Source organism: Ostrea edulis, chromosome 1 (genome assembly GCF_947568905.1).
Source record: "Ostrea edulis chromosome 1, xbOstEdul1.1, whole genome shotgun sequence".
NCBI classification, from domain to species: domain Eukaryota; kingdom Metazoa; phylum Mollusca; class Bivalvia; order Ostreida; family Ostreidae; genus Ostrea; species Ostrea edulis.
The window spans coordinates 7,707,134-7,726,653 of NC_079164.1; the positions used below are offsets into that span (position 1 = coordinate 7,707,134).

The window sequence follows — 19,520 nt, forward strand, 5'->3', positions numbered from 1 at the left end:
ATGCTTTACTGAAGTTAAAACTTGTTTGATGTCTTGTAATTCCGTTTGCAATGTTCTGCAACATAAAAGGGTGAGTAACGAACAGTGATCAATCTAAACTCCTAAAAGGAATACAAAGTAGAGAGTTTGGCAAACACGGACCCCTGATGGAGTTGGGATCAGGTGCCTAGGAGTAGTAAGCATCCCCTGTCAACCGGTCACACCCACCGTGAGTCCTATATCACGATCCTGTACGGGTGTATGTAACATGTTAGTATCTTTCTATAGGTATACAAATAAGTCAACAGCATTGGATTTAGTGCTCTAGATTTTAATTAATGATATGTTTTGATAAAACATCGCCCAAATATCAAAGAAATAGAATGCTTCTTCTAAATGCTTGAATACATAAATATCCACTTGAAATATGGTTTAATTATAGTGGAATTAATAACCTACCACAATCCCCATCATTACAGATTAGTAATACTGAACGAGCTACCCAATAGCAATCTCAAATCGAAATAGTAATCTGATATGGACAAGACACTACAAAAAGACATCAATGAAAGGCAATGATACTAAGTAAAGCAGTGATAAAAACTACCCCAAATGCATGAAAGGTTAAGATAACGAACAGTGGTCAATCTGATAACTACTATAAGTAATACAAAATAGAGAGTTGGGCAAATTCGGACCCCTGGATATACCAGAGGTGGGATCTATACAGGGTACTAGTAGTGAGACTGAATACAAACTACTCCAAACGCATTTACACTATTGCAAAGTAGTGATACTGAATTAATTACAGAAATGTATCTACGCAATGTAGTAATACTAAACAAGTATTCGGAGAGTATTATGAAAGAAATACACGTCCCCTACTGGCGCCTCAAGTTATTAAGGGAAGTTATTATGTGCAGAACATGTATATTGGTAGATTGGAAAAGAGAGTGAATATCATATTTGTAATACCAGGAAATAGCTATAATTTCTAGACCTCATACATAGATGTAGCGAATCTGACGGACTCGATAACAAATTGATATACATTAGATTATGAATATCAAATTATATGAAATACAAGAGATAGTATAGAACTTAATTCTGTCAACCATTAGGATAAGTGTAACAATTTTAAAAGAATAATTCAACTGTAACCAGAGTGAAACTTAAAGTACATCTAGTCATTCAATAACCACATAAAAGTACATCTAGTCATTCAATAACCACATAAAAGTACATCTAGTCATTCAATAACCACATAAAAGTACATCTAGTCATTCAATAACCACATAAAAGTACATCTAGTCATTCAATAACCACACAAAATCAGATTCCTTAACTTAGGCATTGTAGAATAAAGTCTGGAAACTACATTTGGCATAAGGTCGCATGAATTTGTAAAAGAAAAAACACCAGTCTAATGTGACGAAACTTAAAAGTTGATTGGTAACCGTATATTAGTAAATCACATATTCTCATTAGGTAACCACATATCAAATTTCAGATTCCCAAGTTAGATCATAGTGGAAAATGATTCGGAAAACAATATTCGGCACAACATCCCATAAACCTACAAAAAAAAAAAATTCAACATTCAAATAAAACACACTCGATCTATCAACAAACAGTTGTAAACAACAAACCAACTGCAAATTTCAGCTTCCTTAAACGAATTGAAGCATGGTGAAAAATGCGCGGAAAACCAAGAAGAACTATATATGTATCAGACACAAAGTCCCATAAATCTCGCAAAAATCACTCAATTGTGATGAAACGACATTTCTGAATCTGTAAACCTGCAATCGTAAACTACATACCAACTTTCAGCTTCTTAAGTTACAAAAAGTGTGGAAAAGTTAGTGGGACAGACAGACTGTTAAAGAATGTTAGTGGGACAGACAGACTGTTAAAGAATGTTAGTGGGACAGACAGACAAACATTAGTGGGACAGACAGACAGACAAACGTTAGTGGGACAGACAGACTGACAAACGTTAGTGGGACAGACAGACTGACAAACGTTAGTGGGACAGATAGACTGACAAACGTTAGTGGGACAGACAGACTGACAAATGAAGAAGAAACCTTTAGTTCTTTTCAATAGTGATGCTAACAAAAGTGATCCTTAAAAACTACCCAACCGCATCTACACAGGGTAGTGACACTAAACAAAGTAGTGATACTAACAAAAATGATTATCCCAAACACATCTACACTGGGTAGTGATACTGAAGAAAAATTGCCTTAAACGACTTTACGCAAAGTATTGATAATAAACAAAGTAGTTATACTAAAAACTAACCCGAACGTAGCTACATAGGGCAGTGATACTAAAAAACACTACTACAAACATATCTACTCAATTTAGTGATACTAACAAAATTACCCAAATACATCTATAGAAAGTAGTTCTACAAAATAAGCCTACCCTAAAGTCGTATACGTAGGTTAGTGATGCTATCAGATTATCCACAACACGTCTACAAAAGGTAGTGATACCGACAGCCTACCCCAAACCCATCTATAGCGGTCTTAATTCCAGTGCACTGCCCTACATCCATCTACACGAGTAGCCATGTTAACACGTGACCCACACTATGCATTCTTCCCTCATCATAAGATCCATGTCTAGCAAAACGACTGCCTGAAGAGAATGTCAATCACGCAAACAGCGCATACACGTTAGAGATACTGGATGTTTAACACATACACGTTAGAGGTACTGGATGTTTAACACATACACGTTAGAGGTACTGGATGTTTAACACATACACGTTAGAGGTACTGGATGTTTAACACATACACGTTAGAGGTACTGGATGTTTAACACATACACGTTAGAGGTACTGGATGTTTAACACATACACGTTAGAGATACTGGATGTTTAACACATACACGTTAGAGGTACTGGATGTTTAACACATACACGTTAGAGGTACTGGATGTTTAACACATACACGTTAGAGGTACTGGATGTTTAACACATACACGTTAGAGGTACTGGATGTTTAACACATACACGTTAGAGGTACTGGATGTTTAACACATACACGTTAGAGGTACTGGATGTTTAACACATACACGTTAGATGTACTGGATATTTAACACATAAACGTTAGAGGTACTGGATATTTAACACGCGAAAACAAGTTAGAGGTACTGCATATTTAACACATGAAAAAGATCCTGGTAAATGGTAACACATGTATCACCCGTGAGATACATATATTTTTGTTTTCTCTTTTATCTTAATAAAATAAAAAAATTTGCTGAATTTTCTTTTGCATGGATTTAACATACTTTGAAGCTTAATCTCATCAAATACTCCTATTATTTCCCTTCCAATGTGAATATGAAAAACACCATTTGTGACGAGAATGTAAAAACGAGAGTAAACTACAGAGTATAAAATGTTAATACGTTTATAGTAGATCCCTTTGTTTATTACACTTATCTCAGAGAAAATACATATTTATTTTTTTGGCCATGGTGATGAAATAGAATGCTGATATTTTTTAAATACACGGTGATTTGATCTACCGTTCAACGATAAATCTCGGGAGTCAGACAAGCATGCATCTATTTCACTAATTGTAATTAAACTGATACGTTGCACATTGACATTCATTGTTTTAAGTGTTTATCTCATCTTTTTCCCTTTGGCTATTTGCCATAAGCTGCATTTGTTCGGCAGACTCCTCAACCACAACATGGTCCTCCAGAGGGCGCCCTTTAGTTTCCGGAAGAAGAAAGGCAAACACACTAGAGACCAGCAAAGTGCTCCCGATCATAAAATACAATAGACCAGGGATTGTCTTGCTCTACAAAAGATAGATAATGAAAGGTGAAAATAACGAACAGTGTTCAATCTCATAACTCCTATTAAGGTGAAGATAACGAATAGTGATCAATCTCATAACTCCTATAAGCAATACAAAATGGAGAGTTGGACAAACACGGACCCCTGGACACCCCAGAGGTGGGATCAGATGCCTAAGGAGGAGTAAGCATCCCCTGTTGACCGGTCAAAATCAAGCATCGATAAACAATGAATTAACTTCACATCGTATTGTTCTAGTCATTTAAAAAAAAGAAAAAGAACACTGGCTTAGATTCGCCACTATTCTTCCATTTTTTGCTATTTCAGGGTAGTCTATCGAAAACGAAAGTACGTTTTTCATTGATTTTACGATACATTTTGTATTTACTAATCAAGCAAGATTCTGATATAACTTACAGACATATGAAACAATATTAAAGGTGGAAGCAGTAGCTCTGGAGCAAGTCTTTAGGAGTTTATTGGCAAAATTTGTTAATCCATAAGTATATATATTTTCTGTAAAAGAATTGTTAAATCTTCTAATTCTTTGTGATTAATATTTGCTGGCCTTCTGTTATTCTACCGTAATGGCAAAACGTAGTCTGATTTCTGCCATTGATCAAATATACTGTCTAATACGACAGATATATCTTCAGGCGTTAATCCCTTGTATTGGACACCCAGGGAAAAGTGCATAGTATGGAACCAACTCCCCATGGGAAAAAAGCTGGAACCTATCAAGTATATGTACCTACGCTTCCCTAACGGTGATAGCATCAACACTATATACATGTAACCCTCCTTGTATTCAATACAAATTCTAAGGCCTATCCTATCCAAATAAAGTCAAAGTACCTATCTATCTATTTATTCATCTATCTATACTTACAAGGAAAATAACTTGTGGGGCCACCATCGCACCCACTCGTGAGACAGCACTGAAAAACCCGTAAGAGATGTTCCTGAAATACAGTGGAATAATAGTTCTTATAATAGTTTTATAAAAAAACAACTAAACTGCACACAATGAAGAAGTGCATGCAAAACTGGAACATTTATTCCATGGTTTTCATTCAAAACGGAGAACTAAGAAAATGAATATTGCAAAAAGCACCACCCCTTCAATTTTCTTGATGCAAAGTTTTGAACAAAGTTAATTACCCTATATTCCTAATTCTGAAAAAAAATTGTAAACAAGATTTCTACTTTTAGAGAATGCATATGTTAGCCTCTAAAGTTCGATGGTCGCTCTAAAGTGCGATAGTCACGCCAAAGTGCGACGTTCTGCGCCAACTGCAATGGTTTGTTGACATTCATCGTTGGAAACGTACGGTTGATTCCTTTCTCTATCTGCCGTGCCTGCAATCATTCATACTCGCTCGTTCTCATGAATAACATATTTAAAATATCGTCCAATGAAAGTACTCTTTATAGTAACGGAACTCTTCTGTTTTTAAAGGTAGCATTAACTTAACTTTGCTATCACAACAAGTACATACCGCAATTGGGCTGAAAGCGTCTTTTTGATTAGACAAATTTGCTCAGGGTGTACTATAAGCGCCCAATCAATTTGCCTCAATAATTATTAATGAGAACGAGTGAGTAGGAATGAATGGACCTACGGGTGATGGAAAGAGGAACGAAGCGTAATCAACCGTGGGATTCCGACAATGGATGACATTGCAGAGGCCAAAGTGCGATGGTAACGCCAAAGTATGATGATCTGACACGCCAAAATCTGATGGTGACGGGGTTTAGTAAGCTTTGTGATGTTATGTTATTGTGACGTCGTTTGTAACGTCTTTCATAATCTAACCGAAGAAATGCAACTCCAGTTTTCACCAACGAAGGTTCTTTGTGTTGGCACCAACGTGTTCGGGATATTGTAGGAAGACATGGGTGCTTAAGATTGACATGGACGATAACAAGGTCAAGTTTACAAGGTTGAGAATTGTGAGACTAGCAAATTACATTTGTTGTCGAACTATCTTCTTCGCTTGAGCATGCTTTGATTCATGATCATGAACATTTGATACTTGTTATATACACGTAATGAATTCCTGGGGGAAACATTCTATGGGATTTCGCGTTTGTAAAGTTTGTGTTTAATAACACAACTAAACGGTAATGAAATAAATTATCATCTTCTATTATTTTGCATTGTCATTTTGGTGAAACAAAACACGGTTTGTATAGTTTGTACCAAAACACTGTCCATTCAGTTTCACAAAGCACCGGACTTCGGTGTGTCACTCCATCGTACTTTGGTGCATCAAAGTGTACCATCGGACTTTGACGTGTCACACCATCGGGGTATGATCATTACACCTTAGATTACTACATACCAAAAATCATCATCATGAATTTATGAAACATAAGAAGGCAGTTTAGAAGGTTATGAACACCGAATGTTTTGCTATAATAACTAGAACATAGTTAAATCATTGCTGCAAATCTTCATTTAAATTCGCTCGTAATTGAATTGCAGCTTGTTGCAAGTTTGATTGAAACAATAATCGATAACGAAATGACGAAAGATACATAAAAACAACAATGAGGACGTTGGAACAATTTTGATACAATGTATGTCCTTAGGAAAGCCACGCATCGTTTTTTGAAGTGTCCAATGAAAAGATGAAGATAAAGAATAATGATCAATGTCAACTCCAATACCGAATACACCATTAACGTAGATCGCGGGTTTGCTTACGTCATCGTTTTCTGGTACGCAAATCCTACGACTCAACGTCCTTTATGTGCACATTCCATTGTGACGTAACAGTTGACTGAATAAAGTGTGCATGGGTCATTGACTGAATATAAAGAACGTAATACTTTACCGATATCACATAAATATTACCAACAGTTATCATCGAAGTAGAACATGCTTCGTTTGATTTTGTTGTCTTTCTTTTGTTTCCGGTGCAAAATCTCGGCTAGTAATATGTTTTTTCCTGTTGCTGTATAAAGTTTAGCAGCGGAGAACTTGGGGAGGCGAGACAGCTGGTGATGTTCGGAATGCAAACACGGACCCCAGAGGTGTGGTCAGATTCCTAGGAGGAGTAAGCATCCCCTGTCGACCGATTATATTCGCCATGAGTCCCATATGTTCATCAGGTAAATGAAATAATCCGTTGTCAAAATCAGTGTGTAAAGTACGGCTTAACAATAAGTGTATTTACAAATGGTCAACGTGCGTCATTCGTTAACGATTGAATATTTTTGACTTTTTGATAACTACCATTCTTATTTTCTATTTGGTATGGAATATCATTGAGACAAGGGTGAAACTAAATCGATACTTAGAGAGAACAGGTATATGTAGTTCCTTACCAAAATTGTAAATTTCATGATTCCAGGAGTAGGAGTTTTGGTATCTGTGGGACCAACATTGTCAATTACCAGATGTGTTAACATTTGAACATTTTCAACTTGTTGATACATGTAACTACCATTTCGATTCTTTTCAAATTTGGTGTTAGGTATCTTTGGGTCAAAAGTGACATAAATTGTCATTTTCAGAAAACAATGTTATGATGGCATATTTCTGTCACCAACCGACAAATTCTAAAATAGCTATCGTAGCCATCTTGCCAGATACTTTGTCGGCTCGTCAGTCAAAGGAAATTTGAAAGTTAACATAAAACGTAAAAATAGACAGTGTTTGTTATTCATTTGTCATTATAATTTTCTGAGTGATCTGACGAGTTGACATATATATATCTGATAATGCAAATAAGGGAACAAAATCATCTGACACAACAGCATAGATACTTCTCAGAAACTAAAGTTGTGTCAGATAGTTATAACGATTTGTAAGAAAAGTATGTTAACAAGTGGATAGAACTTATACCATTTTGACGAGATACGAGGGTACTGTTTTCAAGAGTATTAGTTGACAAGCCTACATAACTATCTGACATGTAGGCGGTAGAAATAATCTACCATAACACGAAATTATATGAATTACGAATCCGTATAGATTAAGACCCCATACGACGCCATATGAATTATGAAGTCTTGTAAATTATAAAACTGTATGATTATGAAGCCGTATAAATTATGCAGTCGTATATATATATTACCTGATCACGGTGGGGTATAATTCTGTTGTCATGGTCATGATGGACGTCCAGGCTGCGGAAATGGCAAGTTTGGCAGTAATAGCAAGGGCAGTGACAATCAGACCGTGGTTTGGAACAGATTCAGGATCTAATAATGAAACAAGATCTAATGGAGTCTCGTTTTCCCCAGATTCTCGCTCTCGAGACTTTGCACGAGCAAGAGTCTGTTACGGTTCCTATTTTATTTTTGTGATTTGAAATCGAGGTTACCAAGAAACCGATATGGTTTCTGATTGGCTGATAGAGAAATGAGGAGGAACTGTAGTGTCAATGTGTTTGTTTACAAAGACGAAATTTACATTCTCAACTGAAAGACCTTCACTTATCAATGCTAAATTACATTTTGGTTCAACACACAATGAAATAGCTCCGTTTGCTTTGTAATGAACAAAAACGCATATATCCTTATCAGTAGTAGCCATTGCCATTACATAGGAATTGTACCAGCCTCTCGATTGTGCAAAGTCTCGAGAGCGAGAGTCTGGGGAAAGTGACACTGGATCTAATGATAAAACTGAATGGGGATCGAATGGTAAAACACAGTTTCGACTGAATGATAAAACATACTTCAGATAATGATAAACATAATCAGGATCAAATAATACCGATCTGTAAATTTCAAAATTAGTATGTGTAGTTGTTTCCAAGATTATTTAATACTTTTCTGACACAAGTAATATGTCATTAACTCACCTAGAAATAGTATATAACAGCTGTAATATTCAACGTAAAACACAAAAGATGAACGTAATTAGGGGAAAAGTACAGCTGAAAAGGGATTAGCTGGACTGTTAAATAGTTGTATATTTTGTTGTTTTTGCTGTTTATACTAAAGCTAGCTCTTTTCAAAGACATCATTCCCGACTGCAAGGAACATGAAAGGGGTCGATATCACGAGTCCTCACTATCATCTCTATGACATTCAAATCATACTTGCCTAAAGTTTGGACAGTTCCCGTTGCTAAGCCGCCTAAAGATGCCAATAACAGCAGAACCAAACACGTCCATCGTCTCCCAAACCTAAATATTACAGACAAGCTATCTAACAAAGAATGTGAATAAGCTTCTTTTCTTTGAATATCGTTAGTGTTGCACCTGAGAGGCGAGAAAGCAATAATGTGAAGAGCATTCCAAGATCTGTTATCATATATGATCGATCAATTTATAAATACACAATCATATATTTACATTAGCTAATGTTGATGATAGATCTTTTCACACCACGGATTAGATAAACATATTTATATGGAGAGACAACTGTTAGTCGTGGTCAGCTCATTGCTATTAAGAGCTTTTTAAATACCAACTGGTTGGTGAGACACCACGTGCTAAAGGTTCCGGGGATTTCTACTGCAGACAGAAGGAACATGTTGATATAGAGACTCCCTGATAGCTGTCCAACTCCAAAAGCCAGTCCGTAGTAGGAAAACCCACAGGATATCCTGATAATGATAAAATTCTAACGAGTTGTTTCAAAATCATCCGGCTATTATTTAAAATCCAGAGAAATTAGTGTTTTGAAAACTTACCAACAAAACCACAGCACCACTGTCCTTTTAAGTAAATATTTCTCTCGGAATATATCAATGATGGAATATTTCCTGTCTTTGAGTTTGTTTTTGTTCTGTAAGGCTTGCTGGATTTTGCTGACGTCTGGTGGCGGACATCCGTTCATCCAAGCTATCTTGTTTATCACTTTCCCCGCCTCTTTTATTTTGAAGCGGGAAGCTAACCACCGAAAACTCTCTGGGATTACGCTTTAAAAGAAACAACCAATTGAATGTCTAACGATGTCGTCTATCTGTTGGCAGATGTATTAAATTGACCTAAAATTGTTTGTGGGGTGATTTCTTTCCTGTAAGAATACTTACAAAATTCCTAATAATGACGGCAAGGTCAATGCAGCGGTCACAAAGTGTAAATGTCTCCAGTCCTTTATCAGATAGGAGACAAAGGCTAACAGGGCTGCAAATATTGGGAAGGTTGGTAGAGCTGCAATTAGTGACCGATGTTTCTTTGGAGTAAACTCTATCATGTAAATATATAACGTAGCCAAAAACTGTCCGGCACCGAACCCGATCACAAATCTCAAGACAGCAAACATCTGCCACGAGACGGAAAAGGCAGCTATGAAATTCCCTACCATCATGACAACCAAAGAGAGGAAGAAGGTTAACTTCCTGCCGAATGTGTCCGCCAAATGTCCGGACAGAAGACCGGCGACTAACAGTCCACCCATTTGTATAGTGGTGATGGTGGACGTTACCCAGTCCTTATCGCAGATCAACGCCCACTACAGAAAACGGTAAGCAGAAGTTTACATACTGTAGCTATATTTTAGAAAAACTACTACTGCCTTAGTGTGCCATATTGACAACGGTTACAATTAGAATTTGATTTATTAGAAAATTTGGTATGAAATATGAATGTTTTATCATGTACTTTTCTAACTTTGCAAATACAGTAAATCATGTGATATTTGAAATATAGTTTACCTCGTTAACGATGGTCTTAATTTCTGATGAAAATCGAAAATCTGAACATTGTCCTGTGGCAGACTCATTTGCTAGTGGTTTACACACCCTCACGGTCTCTACACTCGTATTACCGAAGTAGTCAAGTGAAGTATTTGTGGTCCACGTGCACCACCATTCCGGGGTGGATCCGGCAAACTGCATCATCAGGATACTCCATGCACACGTCACTTTCACCAGAAAAGCCACAGCGATGACAATATACTGGAACCTACCAAAGCCACCACATTCTGTAATGATATCCTCCAGGACAACGTTAAGGGATTCCATTTTTATGAACAACACTCTCCCTCTATAACAAAAGACAAAAAGGTTTTAAAACGTAACAATGCAAAGCATCAATATCATAATAAAAATGCTGGACACTGGTAATTCAACACAACGTAAACAAGAGGTACTGTGAGCAATGCTCACTAAGAATACCCCCCGCTTACCCCAATCTCCCAAAGGGTGTTGGTAATAGGTATAAACTACCTCTTTTCTGAGTGTAAAAAACAAATGGCATGATAAACCGAACCATATTGCTACTTCGATGTCCAGTGCACGTGACCTTTGACCTTTTGATCCCAAAATCAATAGGGAACATCTTCATCCCATGGGTAGTCCATATGTAAGATATGGTGACTGTAGGTGGCAAGGATAGCACTTTAGAGCCTGGAAACCATATTGCTACTTCGATGTTCAGTGTGCTTGACCTTTGACCTTTTGACCTCAAAATCGATAGGGAACATCTTCATCCCATGGGTAGTCCATATGTATGATATGGTGACTGTAGGTGGAAAGGATAACGCTTTAGAGCCCGGAAACCATATTGCTACTTCGATGTCCAGTGCGCTTGACCTTTGACCTTTTGACCTCAAAATCGATAGGGAACATCTTCATCCCATGGGTAGTCCATATGTATGATATGGTGACGGTAGGTGATAGGGATAACGCTTTAGAGCCCGGAAACCATATTGCTACTTCGATGTCCAGTGCGCTTGACCTTTGACCTTTTGACCTCAAAATCGATAGGGAACATCTTCATCCCATGGGTAGTCCATATGTATGATATGGTGACGGTAGGTGATAGGGATAACGCTTTAGAGCCCGGAAACCATATTGCTACTTCGCTGTCCAGTGCGCTTGACCTTTGACCTTTTGACCCCAAAATCGATAGGGAATATCTTCATCCCATGGGTAGTCCATATATATGATATGGTGACGGTAGGTGGAAAGGATAATGCTTTAGAGTCCGGAAACCATTGCGTCTACAGACGGACGGACGGACGGACGGACGGACGGACAGACAGACGGACAACCCGATTCCAGTATACCCCCCCACAACTTGTTGCGGGGGGTATAATGAAAAATACTACCCCAACATACGTAAGATAAAACTGAATTGGCATATATTGAAAGATGCCGAATTGCTGGTATCTGTTTGGTGTATTATTAACAACACCCTTCGTTAAATAACACCACTTTTTACCCCTAAAAGAGAGAATATTCCTAAGTATGACTAACCAATCGGGTCATATTGATGGTTTAAGAAGAAAATATCGAGGTAATGCTTGGGTTGTCTGTCATTGCTATATAGAGGTATTCATTCTGCGTGTGTTTGAAATCCTTTAGATTTAAATTTTTACATACTTCGTTACTAGCTTGAAAATACGGATGTATATTTAATTGCTGTTATAAAATTTAGAAATTCATTTCAAAATTAAGGATTATCTCCCTCACGCATAGCTCTTATCCTTAGACGAATTTGACTCCACTTTTTTGGCACACTGTTTTTCCCTATAATAGCTCTAAAATTTCATTGTCATTTCGGATTTCAAACATTTCGGTTGAGCATCACTGAAGAGACATTATTTGTCGAAATGCGCATCTGGTGCATCAAAATTGGTACCGTAAAAGTTTTACATATACAATCGACAAAGATCACAGAGAATCTGTATGAATTATTATGTCGTCCATTCAAATTATGGGTAGCGAATATAAACTGTATAAAAGTGCGTTTAACCTTTGAACAGACATTTTGTCACTTAAACCACACACTTAAAAAGTGATTTAATAATAATGAGAGCCAAGTGAATGTTTTTGGTAAGCCAGAGAGGAGATGTATAGTCGGTTTGCTTAAAGTCACAAGCAATAATAATTATATTTCCCCTGAATATCTATAAATGCTAAATTACCACTGTTGTGCGAACCGTTACGAAACATTCGTAGCTGATCGCAAAAATGTTCTGGAATTTCAAATTTCAAGAGGTGATGCGAGTTAATACGTTGTTACACGATTTGTTGTACTTTGATGTGGTGAGGTCATGGTAGATACAGGGGACACGATGTGTCACGATCTGAACACCCATTCATATACAAGCACATGCGTTCTGATAATATTGTCCCGATCAAGTTCATCAATAGACCTCGATCTCATACCATAATCACGATCCGCGTCACCTATTTTGGACGATGGTGCACGTGCACATATGTTACGATATGTTAATCATGAACCGATGCGCTGTGTTGCAATAGGATACGATTGTGATAGCGATGCCTTACAGGATCAGAATCGAAGGATGATCATGGTTTGAGCTATGGTTGAACCCGAGGGGTATATATGCAGCCCAACTGGCCATTTTCTAAACATTTAGAAAGTGAACAAGACAACCCACTGCGAATGGCGGAAATTGGGGATGATGGCAATGTTGCAGTTTCATCATCATTGTATGCTTATGTCACAAAACTTTTCTCAAATCAACAGCATGAAAACATATCACTTTTCAACACTTTACATCAGCATTACACATGGTAAATTAAAAACTAGACTTTTTGACATCCTAGACAGTTGCTTCTTCAACAAAAATGGATAAGGGAAATATTCTTTATGTAGTGATCAGTCATCCAAAAAATAAAAACCCTTTTGATTCTATATACCAAACAAAAAATTGTTAAAGTTCCTCATTTATAATATCTTAGTAGTCTTTGGTGATCAGCTCTTTCAACAGTCTGTTGAAACTCTTAAGGACATCAATTGTGCTTCTTTATTAGCTGACCTGTTTCTATATTCTAATGAGGCAGAATTTATTCAAAACCTCCTACATGAGAAGAAGCAATATCTTGTTGTGGCTTTCAACTTGACAATTCTAATTATTTATGACGTTTCATCTAATAACTATCATCATTTTCATTCATATGTCGTCGATTCAATATATCCCAATGAACTCGAAATAAAAAAAACCCACCAGTCTTCCACATCTGCTTCGTATTTAGATATTTGTTAGTAGCAAACTAACAACAGTCAAAAATTGTTCTACGATCAACACGATTGTCAAGACACAAATATAGGTAGTCTTTGCTCTTTAGCCAAACGCTTGACATTCAAAAGTTATATACTGAGGCCCCGTGTCGCAGCAGGCATTGGCAGATTAAAGAATCTTCATTTCTACAGCCCTGAGCGCTAAGGAGAGGTCTAAATTTATGGTAATTCATTTAGAGCTGTTGAAATTCCATATGAGTGAGAAACAAAAACATATCGAAGGTATATAAAATCAGCTAACAGGCACCATTCCAAGGAGACATGCAGGATGAAAGTAAAGACTACTTAATTTGAAATTATAGCCGGGTACATGAAGAAAACACACGATGAAATACCACCATTCGGTCAAATGAATGGTGACTGAATTATTGCGGGAGGATACTTGAATTATCACTGATAAAGATCTTTTCAGCCAGTTTCCAATTCTGTTCAGTGCCTATACATTCAATTGAATAGCGGGAACATTTCAGTGATCACTCACTCACATTGTAGTATCCATTTAGTCACCTTTTCAGTTATAGTTTTGTCACCTTTTAGCTATCATTCATTCACCTTTCACACGTAATTTTCAGTCAGTCACCCTATTGTGACCATTCACTCACCTTTAGTTATCTTTAATTCCCCTTTTAGTTATCATTCAGTAACCCTGTAGTGAACTTTTTATAACCTTATAGTGACCATTCAGTCACATTTAGGTACATGTCTCATTCAATCATTTTAGTGACCATTTAGTGGGCTACATGATACATAACTAAAGCCCTTACACCCTCTGTGCGTTATGGATCTCCTGTTCAATACTGACAAGAAGATAGACGGAGGCCATTGAAATCAGGTCTTAACCAAGTCCACGACAGGGTTTTAGTACCCTATATGAAAAACTCAAACATTTCGTAGTTTGCACTTTATTAAACATAGCCAAAATAGTTTTTCAATATTTAGATGATTATCAATTACATTATTGTAAGTTTAATTTTCATTGTATTCTGTATTTAGCGGAAATCAATACTTCCATCAATTTCCTTTTGGACACGCGCAGAGAGTTATCATCAACCACTGTTTGCAAATTGATCTGTATTAAGTATGTAAGGCTATATGAGTCATATTTAACCGCATTTTATCGATGTTGGAAACCAGATCAAACTTTTGTCAGTATGATAAACTATGAAAAATAATATCTGAAAATTTCAACGAGTTAGGTATTGGTATTGATGGAGTACTGGTCTATTCAATGCAAGGGGGGAAACGATGATTTTCTGATGCATATTTATGAAGGAATGACGTACATGGTACATCTGCACTAGCGCGCGGGAAAGTATCATTAGAAACATCACGACAGAAGAAGATTTCGTTAACAGTACGTGGTCGTATTAAGATCACTTTATGCTAAACAAACGTTAACGCCCCTTACATTGCTTACAGTGGTTTTCTATACCCCGTTTTCCGTTTGACTGACTTTTATCGTAGTACGTGTCCCGGTAACAGCCTACAAGTCACCCTGTAATTACATGTATTTACTTTCTAAATTCAGTTAGTGTCGTCACATACTCATCAATACATCAAACTAGGGCGCTTTGTATCCGACTCCGAGAAGAATTTAAAACTCAGTAGGAAATTAGGTTCATTACTTTTTGATCCGATCGGGTTAAACTGTATAATATTCATAAAGTGTAATAATAATAATAGCTTTATTTATCCAGGATAACACAAATTAGCATATAGCTAGTTTCCATTGTGATCCTGCATTAAAACATATACACAAACATAAAATTAACATCTAAAATTAGTATCTAAACATGAATACGAGATAAAAGGAAACGGGAGAAATATAGCATAAGACACACCTAATTAGTGATAAAATTATTACCTAAATATGAATACATGACATAAAAGGAAAGAAGAAAAATAGCATAAGACACACGCACACAAAGTGCCATAAGCACGATGTTTAGGTGCTACTTCTATTAAAATATTCCATCAAATACACAGATTCACATTAGATTTACACCAAATACCCCGACAATTCAAATCCATCAAATGTACAACTTCTATAGCTTGGCAAAACTACATGCGTTTTATTCCTTCGATAATATCCCATCACTACGAGTATACAACTTTTAGTGAGAAAAGCTGAATACTGCCATCTTAATATTTGTATAGCTACACAAACACCAACAAACGGAGGATTCATCATAACATCAGACTATTTAAAAATAGATTCTAGTTTAGCCTAGTTTGACGAAGACCTCTTAAAGATAGGGTAAAATATACGATTTTGACAGACTATTCAATTTAATGCAATTTCACTTTATAACCATCAGAGCCCCGCCGTAAATCCCTCACCCCTCACCCTTGCGGAAAGTTTCATAATTTTGGAAGTTATGGCATGTTTTATACCACCATATATACAGTATTTTCTTGCAGTGTACAGAAGTAATGAATGCTACCGACAGGGAAAGCACAGCAACATAAGCATGCGCGAGTCCAGAAAATTTTCCAAGGGAAGTATATTCACCCCCATGTATTTTTTGTGGGGCTTCAACCTTCTACGGACTAACAAATGAAAATGCATCAAAGTACTTGAAAATTGATAAATTCGTTTCTATCAGGCCTAGAGGGGAGTGGTATGGTGTCCGGATAGAGCCATTTGCAAAAGCGTGACTACACGTTGGTCACAACACGACGTCACGCCAACAAGCAACTCGCCTTTGCGCTCCCACGCCATTAAGGAACGCGCCTTCTCACCAACAAATAACGCTCCTTCACGCCGTCACGACAACAAGCAACGCGCTTTCGCGGTGACAAACAACGCGCCTTCACACTAACACAACTCTACACAACTCGCCTTCGCGCCGACAAGCAACAAACATTCGCGCCGTCACTCCAACAAGCAACAATCATTCTCGCTTTCACGCCAACAAGCAACAAACCTTCGCGCCGTCATGCCAACAAACAACACGCCTTCGCGTCGTCACGCCAACAAGCAACATGCCTTCGTGCCGTCACACCAACAAGCGAAGGCGCGTTGCTTGTTGGCCCGTTGTGTAAAGTTGTGTTAGTGTGACGGCGCGTTGCTTGTTGGCGTGACGGCGTGTTGTGACTAACGCACAGTCACGTTTTTGCAATTGGCCCTATACTGACATCATAGAATGCCCCCCCCCCCCTCTATGAAACGGAAGCGTATAACCGCCTGGTGTTGTTGTGTTATATCTCAAAATGGCAAAATAAAATTAGTGTCATCTTCGAATGAAATGTTTATAACGTCAAAATTATGTCGACTTGTACAAGGAGATCAGAAAAAATCGATATACTTTGTATGATTTGACCGCCCTCTTCCAGCTTTATTGACTTTAATCATGTCATGATAACTTTTTGTGTAATAATATTTGCTGCAATAAAAATGCGTAGAAATATTCTCGCAATTCTATACAAGGAAAATTAATCATTTCAATATGATACCGTTTTTCAGGTTTTACGTCCATATTTTGGTAACTAATTGTCTGTTGATAAGGAATGTTAATTTGAGTTTGTCGTCCAAATTTTGAGCATTGGTATAAACGCTTATGTTTAGTGTATGTACTTATAGCATCCATAAATAATTCAATGAAATCTTACATTATGACATTTAATTTTTGTCCTTGCATATAAAATTATTTAGGAAGAAAACAATATGAAAAATAAACGTATTTTATGATATGGTGTTTATATCTCTCAGCTAATTCGATACGAGAGAACTTGTTCTGCGTATGGTTAGTTTTCAATGTGAAGCATATTACTGACAAACAAGTTGATGGTGCAGGGGTTCCAACAGTCTCGTTTAAAGTTAGCATTTCACAAATTCTATGGTCGTTATAACGATCTAGTTTGCCAATCCAACCTATCATTGGGTCAAATGATGTCTGACGTGTTTCATATCGATTGTTAGGCCGTTCTTGACACATTGATTTTGCCTACAGATAACTCCGTTTACCTGATCAAGATATAGGGCTCACGGCTGGTGTGACTGGTCGACAGGGGATGCTTACTCCTCCTAGGCACCCAATTCCATCTCTGGGATGTCCAGGGGTCTGTGTTTGCCCAACACTCTGTTTGTATTGCTTATAGGAGTTATGAGATTGATCACTGTTCGTTATCTTCACCTTTCATCACGTTCGTTAATGTACAGCAGTAGAGAGGTCGATATTTCAATCGGGTACGGGTAAAAAGGGAATCACCAAAATTACTTGTGTATTACATGTATGTCATTACTTTGGTGATGTCAATGTTTCTTCACGTTCTCATTTCTCATAACTTGTGGAGCGGCGTCTGCACGTAAGTACAAACTTGTAACTTTTACGACAAAAAACTAGCTTGGTGATGTATGAAAATGTGATTTTTAAGTATGATATAGGATTTTTAGTTTCATTTACCATGTTTTGAACATGTTTAACCATTAACCGTAGTCAACCTGATGTCACAAGGCAGAATAGTTGAATACCCCTGATCGCTTTTCATATTAAACCAAACTGATACAATACACAAACACAAAAATGGCTACAATGTAAATGTATGTTAATGTATTATTAAGGAAACAAAAAGAAAGTGTGCGAAGCGCTCGTACTCGTTTATAATACACGTCATGAATATTTCAACAGAGAAAATACAAAACACGTGTACAATGTACGTGTAGATATTGTACACAAAAACGTGTGAAATTTCAACCTCTCAATACAATTGAAGTACGTTACATTAGATGCTGCCATTGAAGACAGAAATACTCGCACACACACTGATTTTGACTACGGATAACTTTGTTTACCTGATCTAGATATAGGGGTCACTGCGGGTGTGACCGGTCGACAAGGAATGCTTACCTCTCCTAGGCACCCGATCCCATCTCATCCTTTCATACAAATAATTGCCTTTAAATATATTCTATACCATATATATTCTTGCTGCATATATGGAAGGTGAAGATAACGAACAGTGATCAATCTCATAACTCCTATAAACAATACAAAATAGATAGTTGGGAAAACACGGACCCCTTGACACACCAGAGGTGGGATCAGGTGCCTAGGAGAAGTATGCATCCCCTGTTAACCTTTCACACCCGTCGTGAGCCCTATATTCTGATCAGGTAAAGATGCTTCGTGTATTCTGTTGGGCAAGTGTCCTGGGGTCATCCTAAACCGTATTTCATACTTGTTGAAATGTGATTGAAACAATTGAAGTGATGAGCTCTAAACCATATATAGTCCTGCTGCACAAGAGTATTCTGATAGGCAAATGCCCCGGAGTCATCCCAACCCCTATCTCTTTTTTTGTTGCTCAAATATCTTTAAATCAGTCTTGTTGGACATGACACAATGCACTGAGCACCAGATGTTTGTTCGTGGTTTCCCATCCCATTTGCCCATTTTGAAAAAGAAATTTCTGAAATTTTACTGCACATTTAAACGATATTGCTAATCATCTCACAAAAGATGAATTGGTTATGCATAAAATGTAAGAAGATATCTAGGAACCAGCTTTTTCTAAAGTAAAACAATTTCAATCCCAATTGGCTTCCTGGGTGAAAATGTAAATTCTGAAATCTCATTACACATCTACAGGATACCACATACCATATTCCAAAATATTAATGAGGTACTGATTAATATAAAAGAGGAATTTGAGGCAGAAGAAAATGTGACAAACGGACGGACCATGGTAGCAACAATACACCAGAACTTTCTTTGGAAAGGGCGGGTACAGCAATGCCAGTATAAGTATTTTTA

The 19,520-nt window shown here is 37.2% G+C and overlaps 1 protein-coding gene across 3 annotated transcripts in view; it reads right to left on the reverse strand.

The window, feature by feature from the left end:
* Positions 1–296: 296 nt before the first annotated feature.
* Positions 297–19,520, reverse strand: part of LOC125664241 (solute carrier family 22 member 4-like) — a 31,143-nt gene continuing 11,919 nt past the window's right edge. For 2 of the 3 annotated variants that reach the window (XM_048896918.2, XM_048896917.2), the window contains exons 2-9: positions 10,425–10,755; positions 9,801–10,222; positions 9,459–9,686; positions 9,237–9,371; positions 8,867–8,949; positions 7,891–8,017; positions 4,695–4,767; positions 2,956–3,806 (exon numbers count right to left, since the gene is read on the reverse strand). In XM_048896918.2, the coding sequence (XP_048752875.2) occupies positions 3,618–3,806; positions 4,695–4,767; positions 7,891–8,017; positions 8,867–8,949; positions 9,237–9,371; positions 9,459–9,686; positions 9,801–10,222; positions 10,425–10,733 (1,566 nt within the window). In that variant the 5' untranslated portion in view covers positions 10,734–10,755 and the 3' untranslated portion in view covers positions 2,956–3,617. Of the gene's footprint in view, positions 1,556–2,955; positions 3,807–4,694; positions 4,768–7,890; positions 8,018–8,866; positions 8,950–9,236; positions 9,372–9,458; positions 9,687–9,800; positions 10,223–10,424; positions 10,756–19,520 lie in introns of those variants that run through there. The other variant, XM_056152561.1, reaches the window with a different exon arrangement.